The following is a 25,046-nucleotide window of genomic DNA, read 5'->3' as shown; positions in this document are numbered from 1 at the left end:
GTCATCCGAGCAATTATTGGACTCGTGATGAATTGGCTGATTAGCGTCTGGCACCATCAATGCATCACGAGGATATACAGCTGGAATACGATGATTGCTTGCCTGATATAAATGCTTTTATCATTTGCCAGGCCTACCTGATGATTCTGACTGATTATTTATATTGTTTGTGTCTTTCATCTCATGTGAATATATCCCGATGTGGAATAAGGGGTGTCATTATGTTGTATTCTAGGACGTGGTCTGGTCATAACAATACACCATGATGGAATATTAATGACATTAAAATGATCGATCAACATGCATTTGTTCATAAGTCATGCTGTAGGGTACGGGTGGCCCAGTGGTCGTCGTGAAGAGTTACGTCCCTTGGGTACGCGAGAAACCTTTGATCATGGTTTCGAATGATTTTTTCGCACGATTTTGTTTCTAGGTTTGTGAGCACCATACCCGTGCGCGTGGATTTCACCAAAATTGTAAAGGTCTGAGATCTGAATCACTTCGGGCTTTCCTCCCATATCAAGCTGACGTCGTGATATTACTGGAATATTGTTCAAAGCGGCGTTAAACCCAACTTACTCACTCACTCACTCGTTATGTTTGAAGATGACGAGATATGCTTTATGTTCTTCTTGGGTAAACCGCCTCCGTGGTCTTGTGGTAGAGCGTCCGCCCAGAGAGCGGAAGGTCCGGGGTTCGATCCCCGGCCGCGTCATGTCAAAAGACGTTTAAAGATGGTACTTGGTGTTACCCTGTCTGGCGCTCGGCATTAAGGGGCTAAAACAAGGACTGATGGGCTCGGAGTCGGTATACTGTGTCTGAGTGGGGTATTCATGTTAAACTGCGACATGGTATCTCAGTGAGCTAACACTATAAATCGGTATCAGTCCGGACTAGTACAAGCAGCCACACACACACATGCATGCTCGTCTCTTTATAAGTGCAATAATCATGGACGCGACGTTAAACCTCATTTCACCTCACGTCACCTTATGGTTAATGTATGTGGAACATGCACGATGCGTGTCTTACCATCATCAAAATAAAAGTCTAGTGAACCTATAGTACAGTATTTCATGGTTTGGTAATAACTACCATTGTCTACGAGATAAACATCGGCTGAAACTGGAAATAACAGAAACCATTATGTAGTCTGTGGCCATTAATGGACCAGGTGCCCTTACATCCGGGTTGCAATCAGTCAACACTCACGCGTCAGATGAACAATCAAAGTGTATTGATTTTAAGCAACCCCGACAGCTCGTGGTCAGGCGACGATCGCCATACAAACGCATCCCTTCACGGTTTATGAAATACTGCAATATAATGACAAAGACGTAACGCAAAGAAGAATAGATGGAATATCATTGTGTAATTGTAGAACATTCATTGTATGCCAGTCTCAATTATTGATAATAATGACATATTGATTAGTGGTAACATTCAAAGTAGGACATACTGTCGTTAAATGACCTTTTAAAGATATCACGAAAATAATGACATATTGATCAGTGGTAACATTCAAAGTAGGACATACTGTCGTTAAATGACCTTTTTAAAGATATCACGAAAATAATGACATATTGTTTAGTGGTAACATTCAACGTAGAACATACTGTCGTTAAATGACCTTTTTAAGGTCAGCGATATCACGATGATAGTCAATATTCAAACCACATTGACTTAACAAATTTTAGAAAACATATTTTATAAACATGACGAGGCAAAAACTTATTTGCACAAAGCAAAATGCACTTCTAATCTTTGGCTTGTCCATATCTCAGACAGACTGTCGCTATTTATAACCAGCCAATCAAACGTCGGCCTGGTTCCAGCGAGATTTAACCAGCCTGTACTCAGATTATATCGCACAAATGTCAAAGTTTCTCGCTTGACATAGTTCAGACAGGGGTTGGTTTTTCACAAACTTCATGCACGGAGTAGGCTCATTTGACTTCAGTGAGTATACACTGCCCCATACCCCTTGCTGACTAAAGTTAGACAAGCAAACTGGACAGACGTTATCAGTTATGTTCTTAAGCACCCTATCTACACGAACTCTATAAAGCAATGACGTCGTGATGGTCAAGTGAACTTGCTTCGTTAACAGAATATGGAAAGACAAAACTAAATCGACGTTTTTGTCTTATAAATATTTATCAAATTTAATATTTAATTAACTTGGGATCCCCTTCGCCAACCAGAATGACATGTTGGTCGAATTTATCATTGAACAAAAAATTATTATCAAAAAAATATTTCATATTCATGTGAAACGTCCGACAGATTTCAGGGATTCCAATCACATTTAACAGCTTGGCGCAACCAGTAGATTGCAGCACACAGTTTTTACTATTCCATGATGATGACTATTCCACTATGTCCATCGATGTCGCAATGGCATGGGATATTTGACTATTCGACAGTCACGGAGCTCCACCCTTGTCTACATAGGACGAAGTGTCTTGTCGAAGGTGTACTTCGTCAAATAGAAAACATTCTGTGAAAAATATAATAAATACATATTAATACGCACATTTAACGTTGATAGTGCAAACGTTACGCAATCCGTAATTTGACGACCATTTACAGAACTTAGACGTCTGTATGTGCAATGGAAAGAAAAAGGTCGACACTCGTGTAATGCTGCAGTTATGGCTTTATCAGTCCACTACACAGTCATTGATATATTCGTTGTCTCTCTTTCCTACAGTTGGTACAATGTGTAAAGCCCATTTCTGGTGTCCCCCACCGTGATATTGCTGGAATATTGCTAAAAGCGGCGTAAAACCATACTCACTCACTCACTCTTCCCTACAGCAGGCTGTAGGTTCATGTATACCTTTGGAATGCGAAATCTGTTTGCTCGAAGCACTCGTTAAATCCCTATCATAAATGAGAAGAATGAAACTTATGAAGATTTGATTGTTTTGTTTGTTGTTTAACGCCGCACTCAGCAATATTCCAGCTATATGACGGCGGTCTGTAAATAATCGAGTCTGGACCAGACAATCCAGTGATTATTATCATGAGCATCGATCCACGCAACTGGGATCGATAACATGCATCAACCAAGTCAGAGAGCCTGACCACCCGATCCCGTTAGTCGCCTTTTACGACAAGCATAGTCGCCTTTTACGGCATTATGAAGAAAGTTTCTATTTCCTGTACGACATAGAAGGCAGTTTATACCAATTGATAGTTGTAATGACATACGTCACACGAATTTCGAGGTACGTGGCATCATTGTAACGTGTTACGTACAATTTCAGACTTTCGACACTTCTTAGGCGCCGCCATTCGCTGTGCGTACGTGGGACACGCCAGAAACCTTTGATTGTTGGTTCGAATCAGGGTTAGCCCCAATTATGTTTCTAAGCTTGTCAGTTCCATACCCCTGCTCGTTTCACCAATGTGGTAAAAGTCGAAGACCTGCATTACTTGGAGCTTTCCTCCCACAGTAATCTGACACGCCCTGATATAACTGAAATACTGGTAAAGCCGTGTTACATTCAGCTCACTCAATCATTCATGGATGCTGTCACTGCTCTCGAGAATTTTCTCGAAAACTTATCGCTTCCATTTGTGTGCTACAGATACGAATTATGAATACCCTTCAGCATCGACGTTGTTCATCACTGTGTTTGATATTGTACACCAAATACACAATCCCCTGGCACGTTCGTATTATGGAGAACTATTTTAATACGAACTAGTGGATTACAGTTTCCTACAGCACCTTTTCATTGATGGTTTTAAATGTTGCGATCGTCCTACATTTATTTTATTATCACAGGAGAGACCCTTATGGGGCTTACTGTAACACAATCGTGAACAACACCTTCTCATGGATAGTTTTAAATGTTGCTATCGTCCTACATTTATTTTATTATCACAGGAGAGACCCTAATAGGGCTTACTGTAACACAATCGTGAACAACACCTTCTCATGGATAGTTGAAAAATGTTGCGATCGTCCTACATTTCTTTTATTACCATAGGAGAGACCCTAATATGGCTTGCAATAACGAAGTCCAAAATATTTAATTTTTTTAAATAACCATTTATAAGGCAACGCTTTGGCGTTACGTCACCATGGCATCCTCACAGACTTTAAGTGCACGACGGAGCATCCAGTTCTTTCCAATCAATCAAAATGACCGACCTCGGGTATTTTTATCACACCCGGAGGGCACCTCTGGTGCTTCAGTCTCATTAATTGGGCTCTTGATACAAACCTGATTGCTGTCTCGTGTTTTTACTCTTCAAGGGGGCTGCAGTGTTTTCACCCGAACCCGCCGTACTGAAATCAAATTATTAAAAAATCGTAACAAAGAAAAAACGAAATCAATAATCTTTTTAAGTATCGCTGAAACACTTCTTACTGGGGAATTAAGTAATGTTCAAAAATAAATTTGGATTCAGCAGTTATTTTTTTGGGTGAAAGGAGTAAAACTGTGATTAGGTTTTAGGAGGAATTGTTAACGATGTTAACGATGTTAAACATAACATATCTTAAACCTTTGATTGAGTTTCTTTGACCCTTCTAAGGTAAACATGTATTTACTTCTGATGCCCACTTTCATCACAAGCTCATAAATACTGGGGGCGGTCGGGTAGCCTACTGGTCAAAGCGTTCGCTCGTCACGCTGAAGACCCGGGTTCGATTCCCGGCATGGGTACAATGTGTGCCCCCGGCCGTGATATTGATGGAATATTTCTAAAAGCGGAGTAAAACCATACTCACTCAGTCATACATACAGTAAACTACGGTTATAACGAACTCAGAGGGACTACTAATTTTAGTTCGTTATAACCGTAGTTCGTTATAAGCAGATATACAGCATAACTACAGCAAATAGTCGGGACCGAAAAGTAAGTTCGTTGTATCCGTCAGTTCGTTATAAGCGTGTTCGTTTAAACCGTAGTCTACTGTACTCGTAACTGAAGAGTGTAACCATACACGGTACACGGCAGTAAGGAAATGGCGTTCTATTTAAAGTGATGTTGCTGCGCACATTACTGTTAGTCATTAAGTACCATGGGTAATGAGGCCGAACATACTAAATAAAAAAAATCATTTGTCATTAACACGACAATGCACGAGTTTGAATAATACCACGGATCCACCGTACTAAATGCATGCACATATAGTTTATCATAATTCATTCCCGGTCAGCTGCAACATGATACCTTGCATGTAGGTCACATCGCTCAAATTGATGACAACCCAACCGGGGGGACAGCCACGACTAACAGCTTTCATCTGTCTCTCACATGGGAAATGTCATAGTGTTTGAGAGTGGATGTAGGTCAAAGAAAATCTCACATGCTTCAGCAAGAGAATACAGTCAAACCTCGTCAGACTGGACCCTGTAAGGTCGTCAACCCCAAAAGTCGACTACTGCTGGAAAGGTCAATGCAAAATTACAGACACACCACCACTTACCCATGACACATTATGTGATGTATGTTATCACGTTGATTACACTGGTAACTGTACTATCCAGATAAACCATGTTTCAGTGTTTTCGCGGGTCGCAACTTTTACAAACTGTAACAGATTTTGTATGGTTTGTTGTTTTGCGCCGCACTCAGCAATATTCCAGCTATATGACGGCGGTCTGTACATAATCGAGTCTGGATCAGACAATCCAGTGATTGACATCATGAGCATTGATCCACGCAATGTGGATTGATGACATGCATCAACCAAGTCAGCGAGCCTGACCACCCGATCCCGTTAGTCGCCTCTTTTGTACGACAAGCATAGTCGCCTTATACGGCATGGGTTGTGAAGACCTTTTCTACCCCGGATCTTCAGGGTGGCATGAGGTATTATGTGTTTTCTTCATGTCCTAGACGTGTAATGGCAACCTGTCACGTGAACGGTCATCAGTACAGCAAAACAGTTGAACAGGGTTCCAAGATTTCCATCCGCCAAAATAAATATTTCAGGGATTATACATGTAGAGTTTCGTTATCATTCTCATCGTCATCGTTGACTCTGACAATAAACACAATGACTATAGTAGACATCGAGTTGAGTGGAAAAAAACAGTCAGCGATACATAGTTAAATTGTCTGCCCTATCATCAGCCGAATCAATCATTACGAAGTAAGTAGGGTTCAAAGAAAACATTTTTGTCAACATTAATTGTCAACATTAATGTTTTGTTAAACGTAATGATTTATGTAATGTTTTCATTTGTTTTGTTTTTGTTACGACAGACAATTTATAACATTGTTTTATACTAACTGAAAATGAAACTGTGCTTCATATAAAGGTCAACAACTATAAATATATTCTGAATTTAAATAATGCTTCTTTCAAAATATATTCATGAAGACATCTCCTCGTCTTAAAGACGTGATTCACATTTTGCACGTGCATTTTCATGCATGGCCACAATTTGGATGCCTGCGTAATTGTCGGGAGCATGATACTCACACACGTGAGTTTTGAATATCTACAGCACATGATGATATTGTACCTACCAGGTGCTCAGGAAAACATTTTTACCGTAAATAACGCTTACCCAACACCACGACTTGCTGAAAAGCAGCGTCTATGCGCCGTGGGTATGCTGGTAACAAGAATGGCGCAAAACGAAGTTACTAGACATTTTAATGGTTATCATTAAACAATATCATCTCTTTGGAGGGGTTATCAACAGCAGGACAACACCGGATGCCCAACTGAGACGTCATGTCAACAAGACAACCTTATGCGGTTGGTGCATCTATGGAATCCATACCAAACTGCCACATTAACAGCTCGGAGAATTCCTGGGCCGTAGTGGTAGAACCGTACGCAATTGAGGGAGCACAACATCTGGCCCCGACGTCCAGCGATACGCCCAATTTGGCTTTCACCTGACCAGACTGGGACAGGGTACTGTTCACAGATGATGTTCTGATGCAGGCGTCCAGAACGTTTAAGCGACCCTTGCGTTATTCAAGTGGAAGTGTAATGAAATGGGGTGCAACCCCAACACATTGGACAACAGAACTCATCGTTGTTAATGGCAATTTGAATCGCGTACGCTACCGGGACGACATCGTCACAGATGTTCTTTCATTTTGTAAATGCAGGGACGTAAGGTCACGTTGCTGCAGAATAATGCCCGCCCTCGTGTTCCACGTGTTGTTACAGACCTTTTGAAACAGCATTACGTTGCTGTACTGACATAGCCGGCATCTCTGAGAGAACGGAACGACCCCTACAACAGGACCAGAACCAGCCGGTAAGGTTGAACCAATCTTCGGTTGACATTTGGAACAACATCTCCCTGGCTGTTTTCAATCATCTGGAGTTGCCGCTGTCTCGCCTGTATCAGCGCAAATGGCGGACACATCCGATGTCGACATTGCGAGTTGTTACATCGCCTCTATTTAAGAGTGTGTCACTCTGCCTCCTGTTACCGGGTATAGGTTTTGTCAATGCATTTGTTATGATAAAACATTGACCAGACGAGTCACTAAATATTATGTTGTTATATTCAATAACATAACATTTACACAACTTAATATGAAGCACTGTTATTCTTTTCCGCATGAAACATATTGATTTATATTTTTGTATTGTATATGACTGTCACAACACAAAAACCTATTTTGTCGTCGTATATCCTAGTTATACAGACAACACTGTGTACTTAAATACATTGTCTACCACATCTGAAACATGACAAACAACTGCAACAAAAGCTAGACCTGTCGGCAGTGACTTCATCTACTTCTTCTTCATCATCTGTGTTCACACCTGGGAAATTTAATCATCCTTCCCGAGAAGGCTGTCGCACATTTTGACACGACACATATAAACAGATGGCGTTTTCACGAGACTCTAACATGAGATAGATTTCCTGATCAATAAATGACTCGAAATCTCAAAGTTGTCTTAGTTATCATAATACAACTGTGGGGAAATAATACCTTTGTACGCCATATGCTTAAATCAGTTTAGTTCATCATATGATGGTCATAACAATCTTTTTTAAGAGCTACATAAAACTGCTCCGTGGTTGCAACATACTAGATACGTGACACAGCTGTCTTCTGTAATGCTTCTCCTTGTTTTGTGTCTGGACTGAGGAGTTCATTTAAAATGTGTCAAACATTTATTTTGTGAGATTGTAATATACAAAACGCGTGATGGTAAAGCTTTCGTGGTGTTCTGTTTACCGGAAAAAAACAATGAATGGATGTCCTCGAGAAGGCCTGACAATCTTGATACTGAGCAGACATACTAAAAATTTTTTTAACTATATCCCTTACACACGACTCTTGAAAGTTTGTAGAAGGGGGCGTTGTAGAGAAAGAACACATCTGTTTAACAATATGGAAAGGTATAACGATATAAAACTATAAGACACGGATCAAGTTAGATCATGTTGACTGATATACATGTATCGAGTTGGCGAAATTTCACTGGTTTCATCAAATGTGTTCACTATCATAACATACATGTTTATACTAAAACATGATTGTGAAATGTATTCTCACCCTTTTCGAGAACACATGGTGTCATCGCTGATTTTTTGTGATCTATTTTAATTATTTTCACTTGTATTTTGCCTTTAACGCCCAATGAATTATGATCAGGCAGATAATTGATACTGATTATTCTGTCCGTGACGTTTTATAATTGATAACAACTTTAATAATTTAGACATAACCTCATTGACAAATATTGAATATGTGTCGAGAATGTATTTCGATAACACATGTGATGTACAACAAGACACGATCATGGAATGAAGCTCTTTTGAGAGATTCCTGTCAAATTCTGTTAACATTGATTTCTCATTTGAATATGTTTTATTTTCAGGGTTCGTCCATTGGAAAGAGGTCAAGTGAACAAGCTTTAGACTTGGATCTAGAATCTCAATTAAGTAGAGTGAAGCGACTAGATGCTGGCGATCCTGGGCTTTCCCGTATCAAGAGACAAGATGTTGCCGATAATGATGGATTGTCACGCATGAAGAGACATAACTTGGATGAAATGCCGTCCCTCTCTCGCGAGAAACGGCGCGAGTTGGAAAATCCCGCACTATCTCGAATGAAAAGGGGCGACCTTGACGACAATCCTGGCTTATCTCGTGAAAAAAGGCAGGATTTGTCTGAAAATGACGGTCTCTCTCGCATGAAGAGAGACGATGTACTGGATGCCGGACTGTCACGCGAAAAGAGACACGATGTGGATGACAATATGGCGCTTTCGAGAACAAAGAGAGGGGGAAACAATCTTTTGAGAGTAAAGAGAGTGGATCCCGATTCTTCAGAGCTGGAGAGAGTTAAAAGAGGGGAAGTAATTCAGATTCGCAAAAGGCGAGATACTGATGATGCGGGAAAAGAAATTTCTGCCGACATCACTCCAAATGAGAAGACAGAGAAGAGAGAAACTGAAAACCTGAACCTTGCAAAAGCTGATAAAAAATCATTGGTGAAGAAGTCATCTCACAACATGAACAAACGAAAACGAGGCTACTGGGAGAAGAGAAAAAGGGGAGACTACTTGGTCCATCAAGCCAAGAAGAGAGGAATGTCCCACAAGAGAAGAAACATGAACAAAAGAGGAAGATCAAGGATGACGAAGAGGAAATCCTTCATGGCCAAGAAGAAGCTTCTGAGGGAGACCAAAGCGAACCAAAATGAGAAGGAGTTTGTCAAGAAGTCACTTGGAAAGAACTCAGATAAACACTGATAATTAGGTGCAAATTCGCGCACAAGATCGTCAGCAAAATTGGTTGTGTTTATTTTGAATGTATATAGTATTGTGACGTAATGAAATTGTGATTCATATTTTTCTAGCAGCGGTGTATCTCTGCCGTAAACTATCAGTCATTATAAGGTGTCCTGCACAGCCGTCTATGGCTCCTGCCAGTCAGTAAATAAATTTTCTTTTTTCGGCTACACAACATTTCTTTATGTATGGTTTCCTATCAAATGTGTTCTGCAGTTGATTACAATAACAGAACTAAGATTATTACAAAGAGCATCACCTACGGAACCGTTGTAACAAAGATCCACAATGTTTTTTATGTACTTGGTATCATTTGCACAAATCAAGAGACTGTCATATCAGAAATAGACATTAACAATGCATTTGTATCTTTATTACTCTCAGCTTAATTCTGAATATAATTCTGTGGTGGTTGTACATTGTACGTGACAGGGCTAGTCAACAAGTCAATCAGGGTAATTTATCAAAATATAACCTGTAAGGTTTAATGTTGAAATCAATATAAACGTGTGTATCCTCATAGAGTGCCCTGTGCCTTTGTTGAATAAATGCTGTTAGTTAAATGTAGCCATGTTGATTTGTGATTGACATATTCAGCCATGACCTGATGATAATTGTGGAATAAGTCTCATAATTTTCTTTAAGATTAAAGACTTGGTGGGTAGCCTAGTGGGTAATATGTTGGTTCGTCATGCCCGAGTTAGATTTCCGAAATGATTACTTTATGGGAAGTACATCAAGGTGTCCCCAGCGCTGATGTGGCGCGAACAATGAAAATGTGGTGTAGAAACCGATCTCACTTACTATTAAGACAAAAGATGTGGCGGGGTAGCCTTGTGGTTAAGAAGTGTTTTCCCGAAAGGGAAGAATGTATATGACGCATATGATTGGTTGCCTCATGGTGATGATGCTGGACAATTTGAAGGAAATCAACTTATAACTATTCACACATCTGATGAAAAAGTCACACTGCTATACATGGCCAATGGCGTGATGTCAACATGTAGCACATTTTCAGAAAAGTTGACGTCACTATGTCATATGTCACAATTACAGTGTCATATAAGACAAGTTGACATTAATGTGACAGATAGCACAAGTATGGATAACTTCAGGTTCTTAAAATGGACATTTATTACATATATCACAAGTATGGAAAGTTGACATCAGTAAAACGGATGTCACAAGTATGGATAACTTCATGTACTGAGAGTTCACATTTAATACATATATCACAAGTATGGATGATTTCATGTACTGAAAGTTAACATCAGTAAATCAAATCTCACAAGCATGGATAAATTCATGTACTGAAAATTTATATCAGTAAAACAGATGTTACAAATACATATAATTTCATGTACTTAAAGTTGACATCAGTCAAACGGAATTCACAAGTATGGATAAATTCATGTACTGAAAGTTGACATCAGTAAAACGGATGTCACAAGTATGGATAACTTCATGTACTTAAAGCTGACATCAGGTTCAGTTTATATTGGTACAGTGCCATGAACTAAATAGATGTACGGATGCATTCAAGCAATTAACCTCTATTACATTCTTCAACGAGCAATGTTTTCAAAAGGAAAGAGAGTTCTTGTATACATGTACAAGGCAGTACACCAAGAAGAAAGTAACACCCGTGAGATCACAATTAGATCTGTCGCTGTAATCTTACGGCGTCGCAAAAGTAGTGGTAATTTCATTACTAACTTAGATGCCACCAGCGTAACGATCAACTATCGAACGTCTACTATGCAACCCACCGGAAAACAGTTTCTTCAAACCATTCTTATTTTCTGAGCAGTTTTCACGAACAATATTTAAATTTTTTTTGGTTCACTACAAATTGTTTGAGACTATCCAGCATTTCAAGCAAAAAATTTGGTTTTTTTTAAACTGAGGAAATATATTTTTTGGGATGTACAGTGAATTCGTTGATTCGGCATTCGTTTATACGGAAACCTCGCCTTCTGGAAGATTATTGCTGAGAACGTTTACATATGTACAAAGAGACCGATGATTTGTTAATCCGGACATTCGTTAATCCGCACGATTTCAGGGGGGACACTGCTGTCCGGATTAATGGGGTTTCTCTTTAGATCAACATGGTGAGGTAAGTAAAAATATTCGTCTTACCATTCCAAGAAATATTCAGATCTGTTTGTCATTTTTATTCAAATTCATACCTCTAAAGTGAAAACTTGTTTTTGTCATTTCCTCTTTATTCTTATTTCGACCATCTGCGTAATGGGTTTTTTAAAAGAAAACTATTTACCGAGTATTTAAATAAAAGGCATAAGTAGTCCCTTGATGACGAGAGTTAAGCCAGAACGGACGCCCAAAGCACTCTCGTGACATTACCAGCTTGCAACATGAGAAGTGTTGGCCTGAAATGTCACTGCTGACATGTCAGTACGCCGAGTAAAGATCTGGCACCAGTACCAAGGGAGCTATTTGACGATCGTGAATGTGTAACTGTTCCAGATATGGCTTCGACTGTCGAGGTCTCCCTGGTCAGCTTTCAATGATTACGTACGTCACCGTCTTGGTGTTATTACGAGACCCTGTTAATCGTTATTGCTAAAGGTAATTTACTTTTATAGTGAGTGAGTGAGTGAGTGAGTGAGTGAGTGAGTGAGTGAGTGAGTGAGTGAGTGAGTGAGTGAGTGAGTGAGTGAGTGAGTGGGTGGGTGAGTGAGTGACTGGGTGGGTTGGTGGGTTAGTGAGTGAGTGAGTGAGTGAGTGAGTGTATGGGTTGGTGGGTGGGTGAGTGAGCGAGGGTTTGGGTGAGTGAGTGAGTTGGTGAGTGAGTGAGTGAGTGAGTGAGTGAGAGCGAGCGAGCGAGTGAGCGAGTAATTCTAGTTCAACTATATGAATGTAGTCAGCCATATAGAGAATAAAGCTGGTCACTTCAACCATACATGTGCGTCGCTGTCTCAAGTGCACGTGAATCAGACTTATTATCAAATATGCAGGATATCTACCCTCAAAACCAACAATGTTTGGGAATCACATTGCGATGACGAGTATCTGCATTGTGTCAATGTGCGAGAGAGTAATGACGAGCATGGGAACAACCACATGACGATAGTTTGCATTGTGGCAGTATATAAGAGAGCTAAAACCAGTGCCTGACGGTGATCTGCATTCTGGTAAAGTATGAGAGAGCTTACCCCAGTGATCGCACAGCGACCTGACGGTGATCTGTATGGTGGTAAAGTATGAGAGAGCTAAATCTAGTGATTGCACGGCTACCTGGCGTTAATCGGTATGGTGGTAAAGTATGAGAGAGCTCAACCCAGAGATCGCAAAACTACGATGGTCGGCATTGTGGTAAAGTATAAGAGAGCTGAATCCAGTGTTCGCACAGCTGCTTGACGATAATCGGTATGGTGGTAAAGTATGAGAGAGCTTACCCCAGTGATTGCACAACTATAAACCCAGTGATCGCGCAACTACGATGGTCTGTATGGTGGTAAAGTATAAGAGAGCTGAACCCAGAGATCGCACAACTACAATGGTCGGCATTGTGGTAAAGTATAAGAGAGCTGAATCCAGTGATCGCACAGCTGCTTGACGATAATCGGTATGGTGGTAAAGTATGAGAGAGCTTACCCCAGTGATTGCACAGCTGCCTGACGGTGATCTGCATTGTGGTAAAGTATGAGGGAGCTCGACCCAGTGATTGCACGGCTACCTAGGGGTAATCTGTATGGTGGTAAAGTATGAGAGAGAGCTAAACCCAGTGATCGCACAACTATAAACCCAGTGATCGCGCAACTACGATGGTCTGTATGGTGGTAAAGTATAAGAGAGCTGAACCCAGAGATCGCACAACTACAATGGTCGGCATTGTGGTAATAAAAGTATGAGAGAGAGCTAAACCCAGTGATCGCACAACTATAAACCCAGTGATCGCACAACTACGATGGTCGGCATTGAGGTAAAGTTTGAGAGAGAGCTAAACCCAGTGATCGCACAACTACGATGGTCGGCATTGTGGTAAAGTATGAGAGAGAGCTAAACCCAGTGATCGCACAACTACGATAGTCGGCATTGTGGTAAAGTATGAGTGAGCTAAACCCAGTGATCGCCAAAAATTCGATAGTCGGCATTGTGGTAAAGTATGAGAGAGAGCTAAACCCAGTGATCGCACAACTACGATGGTCGGCATTGTGGTAAAGTATGAGAGAGAGCTAAACCCAGTGATCGCACAACTACGATGGTCGGCATTGTTGTAAAGTATGAGAGAGCTTAATCCAGTGATCGCACAACTATAAACCCAGAGATCGCACAACTACGATGGTCGGCATTGTGGTAAAGTATGAGAGAGAGCTAAACCCAGTGATCGCAAAACTACGATGGTCGGCATTGTGGTAAAGTATGAGAGAGAGCTAAACCCAGTGATCGCACAACTACGATGGTCGGCATTGTTGTAAAGTATGAGTGAGCTAAACCCAGTGATCGCAAAACTACGATAGTCGGCATTGTGGTAAAGTATGAGAGAGAGCTAAACCCAGTGATCGCACAACTACGATGGTCGGCATTGTGGTAAAGTATGAGAGAGAGCTAAACCCAGTGATCGCACAACTACGATGGTCGGCATTGTTGTAAAGTATGAGAGAGCTTAATCCAGTGATCGCACAACTATAAACCCAGAGATCGCACAACTACGATGGTCGGCATTGTGGTAAAGTATGAGAGAGAGCTGAACCCAGTGATCGCACAACTACAATGGTCGGCATTGTGGTAATAAAAGTATGAGAGAGAGCTGAACCCAGTGATCGCATAACTACGATAGTCGGCATGGTTGTAAAGTATGAGAGAGAGCTAAACCCAGTGATCGCACAACTATAAACCCAGTGATCGCGCAACTACGATGGTCTGTATGGTGGTAAAGTATAAGAGAGCTGAACCCAGAGATCGCGCAACTACGATGGTCGGCATTGTGGTAAAGTATAAGAGAGCTGAATCCAGTGATCGCACAGCTGCTTGACGATAATCGGTATGGTGGTAAAGTATGAGAGAGCTACAGTCAGTGGTCGCACAGCTTTATGAAGGAGATCTGCATAGTGGTAATGCATGTGACAATTAGGTACGGCAACCTTACAGTTATTTGACGATGAGCTGTGGCAATTTCGAGAAAGTTAGGCCTAGCAATCTTCAGATCACTTCACGGCGTTGTGACAATCGCATCTGGTCAGATCAATAGTCCGGCCAATACATTCAGTTAAGATAAGATTTCAGACAAGTTATATTAAAGCCTGACTGGAGTTGGACGTCAATGCGCCCAGCTACCACCTCTCACAGTGAATATTGACGACAAGCGTTATCAGGGAATAGTCACAGCGACCCACAGGACTGTACACGGGATTAAACACATTGTTGTATTTCCAAACATCAAACACACGTCAGAGATCCACAAAACGACCCGCAAGCTACGACTGTCGTGATGGCATTGGGTAATAGAGATTAATGGTTATTGCAGTGCTGAAATCTCTACTTCAAAGGACCATAACATAAATAGTAGTTTATTGAATAGTTGGAAAGCCAATGCTACCAACATCTGTCAGGAGCTGTCGAAACGGTTTGGTGTTGTTAACAGAGACTCGGTAATGTTAAGCTTCATCTGGTTTTATATCACGAATCGGCTTTTAAAGACAATGACATTTCCCTTTCCTGTTGAGAGTGTATGGTGTCTACATGATCAATTTATCTCTTAAATCCACTGCATTAAACTCTTGCTGGCAGGAGCCTACTTCTTTGAGTTCAAAACGTTCCCTGATTTCAACTTTTTGTTTTAAGTGACTTGCACATTGAGGTCATCGTTGAGAGTTTTAACACGTTAAGGAAGCTAAGCATTAACCCAGTTATAGGCTGTTCTGCCATCGGTGTTGATGAAGCGTTGTCAGCACGGAGGGAGCATAGAGGCGAACTATTACCCATCAGGGTGACAGCCTAAAAACTGGGCATCAGGTGGTTAGAGCTGTTGCTGAGGCAAATCCAGCAGCGCAGGAATATACCTGCGATGTCGGATCGGTCATCTCGGGATTAAAGTAACTCCATGAGATGAAGCAGGAGCGGATGTGGTTTTTTGGTGGAACCGGTGGCAGCGATCGAATGCGATATGCAGAGCAGAACCATTCTAGTGGAACCCATTTGATAGCGGTTCTCGAACCATCGGGAGACTTATGGGAAATCAATACCCAGTTCTTTATTGGATTTCGTATTGATAACCGGGAAGGAGAATATAAATAATCGCCAATTTTATATTACAGGCATATGCGGTTAATAAATGGGAATTAGAAACCGAAATGATTGGACTCGAGTGTTTAGAATGAATCGCTCTTGTTGAAGATGCCAATTCTTAGGTGATCGTGTATTGCCGTTGCAAGAAGTTCTGGCGATAATTTCAAAGATAATTGTGATCAACGTTCTTGTACGACGTTCTAAGAATGATGTATATATGGTACAGCATAAGCAGACCCAGGGGTGCATGTGTACTTTAACGGTTCTGGATATTAAGTAACACTGCCACCTAAGCCTTGTTTTCCTATGTAACTGCTCAAGTCAATAGTCACGTTCAGGGGAGCTGTCTGCGGTGAGTCGTGGATGGCTGACAACGCTCGGCATGCTTGACTGAGAGTTTCTAGGGTGAAATGAGCTAAATTGAGGTTTAACCTCGAGTCCAAGATAACTGCAATTATATAGTGGCGTGTGCGTGCGTGCGTGCGTGCGAGCGTGCGTGCGTGCATGCGTGCATGCATGCGTGTGTGTGTGTGTCTGTCTGTCTCTGTGTGTAAATACTTGTACTAGTCCGGACTGATGCCGATTATACAGTGCTCGCCCACTGAGATACCATGCCGCAGTTTAACATGAATACACCACTCAGACACATTATACTGATGACCAGTCCTTGTTTAAACTCTCTAATGCCGAGCGCCGGAGAGGGTTACAACAAGTACCATCTTTTAACTAACGTCTTTTGGCATGATTCGGGCGGGGATCGAACCCCGGACCTTCCGCTCTCCGTGCGGACGCTTTACCACTAGACCACGGAGGCGGTCCTCTGGGGCTACGGCCCTGCCACTCTCTGAAAAAGGGTTTATAAACAAGTGACTTTGTTCAAAAAGAGCCTCAGCATCTAAAGGGTACCCGGTGGGATGAAATAATGTGGATGCAGAACATTGTAGCGTCTGACAGGCAGCTTAGGGTGAACGATCCCCAGGGAGCTGAGAATGCAATTGGAATCACATTGACCCGTTGAAAGGTGTGGCAATGTCAGGCGTTTTACGTGTTCGTTGTGTGGAGTCTTGCGCGTTTTAACTGGCCTATAACTATTCTTATTCTATTTGAAATTGATGTAATGCTACACATCATTTTGTGTTCATTGCGAAAGGGAGGTGAGTTAGCCTCGGGCTATAAACGTTCGTTCGTGCATATGGTCCAGGGTCGATTTACCACATGGGCGCAATGTGTGAAGCCCATTTTTCTTGCACGGCCACCATGGTATTGAATGATATTGATGGAATGTCGCAACACGCGGCGTAATACCATACTCATTCAGTCACTATTGTTCCATATTTAATCCTCTCTTTGCAGAGCGATTTTGTTAATTCCACACCACACCTCAACCCACAATCTTTAAAAATACCTGGATCAGTCCTCATTTCGTTTACGTCTTTCTTGTTCCAATTTCACAATCTCGATGTAATAAACATTTCCAAAATTACTCATAGCTATAGATGCATATAGATATGTAGAAATAGATATAGATAAGATAACATATAGATATAGGTATACCGAAATTGGAATTGAAACCATTATAACGTCGGTATTGGAATGGCTTTTATCGTATTTCCTACATGAGATCATTGATATTTTTCAGACACCTCCGCGCAGTATAATATTACGAGATTGTGATACAAGGGATGGATCTCGCCAGAGGAAATACCAATTCCCCCCCACGCAGATCTGCAATACAGAAGAATCAGAATTTGTATCACTTCAAGATGTGAAGACTGATTTATTTTTTTTTAATTTCTCTGTTAGGGTAACAGACCTCATAAAGTACACATTGCCGCTGTAGGAGGCTCAAATGACTCCCCAGGATTTTTTCTGTTATCATTTTAATTTAAAACAAGGGGAGTGAGCATTGGCATCGTCAAGAAGACACACACACACACACACACACACACACACACACACACACACACACACACACACACCCGAGTTGCACCCCCTAGTTGGAATCCAGGGTTCATTCGGACTATGAGCCATGATGTTTCGTCACTCACCTACTCACTGGTTTCTTCAAAGCTATAAACATCTACGAACTGCATCAATTTCAACTACCTCCTTGATATTGCTGGAATAGCACTGCTTGCGGCGTAAACCACTTGTTCCCACATTAAGCTGAATCACGAACATACTGTTCAAAGCATCGTTAATACCATGGAACTTATTTCCTTGTACAATGACACATTGTAAAGTCAAAATCTTTTGATCCATGGAAAAAGCTCGAGTTATGCGGAGTTGGCGGCAAACAGAACATTGAGACGACGTGAATAAATAAAGTTTATGTGGTTCAACAACATTTCGTAACATTGGTCCTTGCTGATATATCGACTACTCAGAGTTCGAGACAGCGAGGGTTTAATATGTATTAATGTGTAGCCTGTCTAGCCGTCAGCATTAAGGGCGAAAACAAGGACTGGACGGCTTCCAGATCATTAAAGGACCACCTCCGAGGTCTCGTGGTATAGCGTCAGCCAGGAGACTCGCAGGTCGGTGGTTCGATACCTGGCTTCGTCATATAATAATACGTTGTGCTCAGCTTAAAGGGGCTAAAACAAGGACTGGTCGGGTCGGAGTCAGTATACTGTGTCTGAGTGGGGTATTCATGTTAAACTGCGGCATGGTATCTCAGTGCGCTAGCACTATAAATCGGCATCAGTCCCGACTAGTACAAGCAGCCACACACACACACACACACACACACACACACACACACACACACAAACACACACACACGTACATGCACGTCGCAAAATAAGTGCAATAATCTTGGATACGACGTCAACCCCATTTCACCTCACTTCATTTCATTCACATATTTTAATTTAAAAAATATTTGAAAATAGAGACTATTTAACTCCAACATATTTAAATCCAAGAAGGAATCATTGGCTGCGTAATTGTTTATGTCCAGATCAACGTGACCCGGATGTAGATGACAGATTAAAAGCTCCTCACCATCAGCTGTTACACGTGATCTGGTTCACCCGTGCCACGCCCCTTACACTTACAACGGAAACAGCTGGCTATCGCATGTTCATTTCACAGTGCGGGCTAGAAACTTCCGAAAGTGTTTTTGCAACAATAAATAATGATTTCATCCTGCTAGTGTTGTCTGTATATACATGGGGAGGGATTGATGGAGTTATCCAAACAGTGCAATTGTTTCAGGCCCAGAGAACAATCCCTTGATGACACGACAAAATGTCAGAAGAAAACAATGATATCGACTATTGACAAACAGTCGGACTTGATAAAGGGAAAACATACTGCCCACATGTTCGAAGTGATGGGCGTATTCATTTTGAGCGTGTTCATTTTTTAATGAACTAAATCTTACTCCAAAGCGGGGGCACGGGTGGCCAAGTCGTCTAAGGCGCCGCGATTCGCTGTGCAGAGTTGCGTCCCTTGGGCACGCCAGAAACCAATGATTGTGGGTTCGAATACCGCTTCACCCCAATTATGTTGCTAGGTTTGTCAGCACCATACCCGTGCTCATGGGTTTCACCGAAGTGGTAAACGTCTACGACCTGCATTACATCGGGCTTTCCTCCCACATTAAGCTGACACGCCGCGATATAACTGGAATACTGTTAAAAGCGGCGTTAAACCCAACTCACTCACTCACTCACTTACTCCAAAGCTTTCACTACTTTTAATGGTTGGGAATAAACGGCGGGCGTGTCAGGAGACACAGACCGGTCTGAATAGCTGGACTCAAAGGTACACGACTGCAATAGTATCGCAATAGGGTTTTCAATTTAACAATAATATTGCAATATCATTGCAATAGTCTTTTAAGAAATGTTTTTAATCAGTTTTCTTATATCGTAATAATACTGCAATATTATCGCAATAAGGTGGTTACATATCAAAAATAATACGTCAATAGCATCGCATTAGGTTTTTTGAATATGTCAGTAATACTGCCATAGTGCTGCAATGGGGTTTTGGAAAATCATAAAATATTCCAGTTTTATCGTCTGTCAGCAGCATTATCTGTTTCCCAAGCAGTTTTAACTATTCAACATTCACATTAAGAGTCGAGATAAACCTGGAATTACATCTCGGCCGAACGCGAAATCGTCTTGCTCCATTACAATCACAAGAACCTTTATCCAGTTTACGCTTAGTTTGCGTTGCAGACCCCTCAATCCTAAAACATGCTTTAGTAAACTCGGACAGTACTCGTTTTTGTTGAAATGACCAGATTAAAACCTGCCCGATAGGAGCCCGCCTTATAATGGTATGAAGACATACAAGTGTCCTAATAAGGATTCTATGTCCGTTTCAAAATTATCAGGCATGATTTGTTGTTGGATTGTTGTTTTACGCCGCACTCAGCAATATTCCAACTAAATGACGGCGGTCTGTAAATAATGGAATCTGCCCCAGACAATCCAGTGATTGACATTACGAGCATCGATCCACGCATTTGGGATACGATGACATACATCAACCAAGTCAGCGAGGCTGACCAACGGATGCCTTATTGCGTAGATCGATACTCAGGATGTCAATGAGTGGGGTGTCTGGGCCAGACTTGATTATATACAGACTAGGGGTGGGGCGGGTAACTCGGGTACTCAGTACCGAACCGAACCGACCCGGGGACCAAGAGGACTACCCGGACCCGTGGTTAATCACGTGATATATTGTTTAATGACAAAAAATATCTGGAACTCTATGGTTACACTATAAGTTACAAATGACTACTAACCACGGGTCGGGGTAGTCCTATGGGTACCCGGGGCCTACTCAGTACCCACCCGACCCGGGTACCCGAGTTACCCCTTCCTGCCCTAGTCTGTATATAATCGAGTCTGGCCCAGACACTCCACTCATTGACATCCTGAGTATCGATCTACGCAATAAGGGATCGGTTGGTCAGCCTCGATGACTTGGTTGATGCATGTCATCGAATCCCAATTGCGTGGATCGATGCTCGTAATGTCAAACACAGATTCCATTATTTACAGACCGCCGTCATATAGCTGGAATATTGCTGAGTGCGGCGTTAAACAACAAACGAACAAACACTTTAGTATAGCACAGCTGATGTTCAAAGGGAGTCACACGGTTGGTTGGTTATTTAACGCCGCACTCAGCAATATTCCAGCTATATGACGGCGGTCTGTAAATAATCGAGTATGGACCAGACAATCCAGTGATTAATATCATGGGCATCGATCCACGCAATTGGGATCGATGACATGCATCAACCAAGTCAGCGAGCCTGACCACCCGATCCAGTTAGTCGCCTTTTACGACAAGCATAGTCGCCGTTTACGGCAAGCATGGGTTGCTGAAGACCTATTCTACCCCGGATGTTCACGGGTCTGTGAGACTGATGTAAGTCCGCTATTTAACCTGGGTAATGCCGCACAGGCCCCAATAGCACAAGGCAATCTTTGTGTGCCTCAAAAGAACACTTATACATGATATTTTAAAAAATAATTTGATTGTACAAATTTAAAAATTTAAAAAATCACAAGTAACGATGGGGGTCTTGGACCTCTTATCTTTAAAAATTAATGAAATCGCTTTTTTCGGCACAATGTTCCATTTCAAACTTGGTTGCAAGTTTATTTCTTATCCTAGTCTTCCTTGAACTAATATATTTTTTACATAAAACTTACCAAGCCACACACATGAATGATCATATTGAAGGGGATGATTATACATGTATTTGCTCACTCACTCACTCACTCACTCACTCACTTTGAATACGTCTATGGTGCTTGACAGGCTCACAATGTTCGACACAATGTTCATTACACTTGTTTTGTGAGACACTCAGAGTCGTACTGTGTAAATCTGGACAGATAATCTGTCTCCTGTATTGAAACTATATCATTTATCTTTCAGTGAGGGGAGGTGAAATAGGTTTAACTTCGCGTTCAAGAATAATGCACTTTTATTGCGATGCACATGAGTGCTTCTACTTTTCCGGACTGTTTCCGGTTAGTGCTGGTCTTGTGAGCATGAGATACCATGCCACAATTTAACGTGGATACCCCCCTCAGACACAGTATACAGACTCCGAGCCGACCAGTACTAGTCCTTGTTTGAGCCCCTCAATTCCCAGCGCCAGACAGGGTAACAACAAGCACCATGTTTCAATACATTTGGGTATAATGCGATCAGGGTTGAACTACCGAACTTCCGCTCTCCGGGCAGACTCTGTATCCTCTAGTTCCCGGAGACGGTCCCACATGTATCTATAAGTGGCACTGATGAAGTATTAAGTCGATTAATGACTTTCAACTTCTTTATTTTTTCAATGCCGTATTTCGGTACATATACTAATACCTTTACAAAGCAAGAACTTTAACATAATTATCATGCAAAACTGGTCTAGTTTTCGATAAAGGTTCCTCTGCGTATATATAGAAAGTCTGGAGGAACGGGGAACGATAACACAATGATTGATCAAAACCAATTTCCTGGGAGTTTATTAATCAAACTAACTATGTAGAGAATGAGTGCAAATTTCAAGAAACAACAGAGATTCTATGTATTATTTAATTTCGTTATAATCTTCACGATCTTACTCGAAAAACCGTACATATGTAGCCGTGTCCGTGGGTTTTACCGAAGTGGTAAACGCCATGGACTTCCATCACTTCGGGCTTTCCTCCCACATTAAGCTGACACGCTGTGATATAACTGGAATATTGTTCAAAGCGGCGTTTAACCCAACTCACTCACTCACTAGTCTCTATGCAGGTAAGGTACGTCACGGAGGAAAGTGTTTGCGAGCAACTGAAAAGGATTTTACGGGCGCTTTGACAATGTTATCACGTTTTAGCCTTACCTCTGTATTTTGTGTTTTCATAGACATTTTGCCCTGAACACCACATTGAATCTAGACTGGTTAGTCTCTTGTATTGACAATTTATATTGATAAGTCCCTAACATGCAATTGCTGAAATGAACCACGTCTAATTGTAATATATATAAATGCGCCCGATAACTATATCTGATAAATAAATCAAATCTTAAATTATGTATTATTTAATGGGTAATAAAATGTCCCTATCATACCTGATAATTTTGAAACGGGCATAGAATCCTTATTAGGACACTTGTATGTCTTCATACCATTATAAGGCGGGCTCCTATCGGGCAGGTTTTAATCAGGAGTTTACTGAAGCTAGTTTTAGGATTGAGGGGTCTGTAACGTAAACTAAGTGTAAACTGGATAAAGGCTCTTGCGATTGTAATGGAGAAAGACGATTTCGCGTTCGGCCGAGATGTAATTCCAGATTTATCTCGACTCTTAATGTGACTCACTCACTCAAGCTGACAGCTGTGATATAGCCTGAATTCTGTTTAAAGCGGCGTAAAGCTCAACTCGATCGCTCAGTACATGAAAGTATTTCCTTCCAAAGTAATGGTTATTTACGTATGTTGGAAATATTTCAATATATGCAGTGTGAAATAAACTGAAAGCAATGTTTCAATGGGGTTTTTTCGTATAATATTCCAGATATATGACGGCGGCCAGTAAATCATCGAGTTTGCACCAGCGATTGATATTGTAATCAACGATGCACGCAGTCGGGCCACAATGATACGTCGTCAACGTCCCCGAGCCTGACCACTCCATCCATTGGTCGCCACCATTTTCACAATGCGCCAGATCCACTCAGTGACTGATGATGCCGCTACGTATATATTACCTCGGTGATTGGATCAGTGTGCACTCCATTTCCATTCTCAGCTCCCTTGGGATTATACAACTCAAACTTCCTGTGATGCGATAGAATCCCCATAGGGGTTGTATTAATGAAAGTATTTCCGTAATTGGAATCAATTATCGCTTCAGAGAGAAACATTATTGTTTTACCAATTTACACCCTACTGCTCTCATATTGTATGTCAGCATTTGCCGCACCAATGCAATAGCACACAATCGAACAAACCCTCGGGGTGCCGTAATTAAAGACCCATGGAGATATGAGATTCGACGTTAAGCAATAATCATCATCATCATCATCATCATCATTATCATCTCCCACGTCAGAAACAATAACCGTCTCTAATACCGAAGTATTTTTTACTTTTGCTTATATGTGCAAATTTACTCTGTATGTAAAGATACTCATGTGTGTATATTTTGGCATGTGAACAGGGTTTTGAGTGATCGCCTGATCCGAGCTGTTAATAGAGATCCTGTCACCTGTTGCTATTTTTAGTCATGATGAAACAGTTTTGCGTACCTAAGCAAAAGTATTTTGCGTTCACATGGCACAAAATACATACCATGTAAATATACTTATAAGTAAATATACTTTTGCATGACCTCTTTAGGTCATGTAAATATACTCCAGGAGCAATGTTGCATATGTAAGTAAATGCGTTCACATGACCCATTTGCACACCAGGAGTAAATTTACTCACATATGTATAGATACTCACATGAGTATCAGCTGGCATGTGAACGGGGTATAAGTGTGTTAATAAAGTATGTAAATTGTGTAAGGCACACATATTCGTCAGTCTGTTCACGACTTTCAAAATAAAACAGGTTGTTTGATAATCAAAGTTGAACGAGAAGAGAGTCACTTCAACGAACATTTGTGTTTAATTTGTACCCAAAGTTTTGACTCCTTGAAACCAAAAGAAAACACCGTCCGCTCAACTCTGTATATACGCATACAAGTTGGCAACTGTTGACAATTTGTTTGGTGTTGGCAAAATTACAGATATCAATTATATCATCCTTTTACGCTGACATAAACGTTCACATTGCAACATATACACCCAGTGCAAATTTACAATTACATTTTCACCTGCTCCAGACATGATGCAAATTTGCCCCTCGTGTAAATATACACACGAGTAAACGCGTTCACATGACAAGTATACTCACGTATGTATTTCTACACATGTATTCACATATACACACATATGTATAGAGGCGCATGTGAGCAGGGTGTTAGTTAACAGATAATGAGGGTAGACAATCACAGAATAACGAGACACGCCA

At 41.3% G+C, this 25,046-nt stretch overlaps 1 protein-coding gene across 1 annotated transcript in view; it reads left to right on the top strand.

The window, feature by feature from the left end:
* LOC124133111 overlaps positions 1 to 10,311 on the top strand; it is a 42,073-nt gene extending 31,762 nt beyond the window's left edge. The window contains exon 2 of the mRNA XM_046497363.2: positions 8,834 to 10,311. Coding sequence (XP_046353319.2) covers positions 8,834 to 9,709 — 876 coding nt within the window. The 3' untranslated portion in view covers positions 9,710 to 10,311. The remainder of the gene's footprint in view (positions 1 to 8,833) is intronic.
* The last annotated feature ends 14,735 nt before the right edge of the window (positions 10,312 to 25,046 follow it).

Source organism: Haliotis rufescens, unplaced genomic scaffold (assembly GCF_023055435.1).
Source record: "Haliotis rufescens isolate VD_foot unplaced genomic scaffold, xgHalRufe1.0.p SCAF_76, whole genome shotgun sequence".
NCBI classification, from domain to species: Eukaryota; Metazoa; Mollusca; class Gastropoda; order Lepetellida; family Haliotidae; genus Haliotis; species Haliotis rufescens.
The sequence above is the reverse complement of the archived record's forward strand: the minus strand, read 5'-3'. Positions and strand labels throughout refer to the sequence as shown.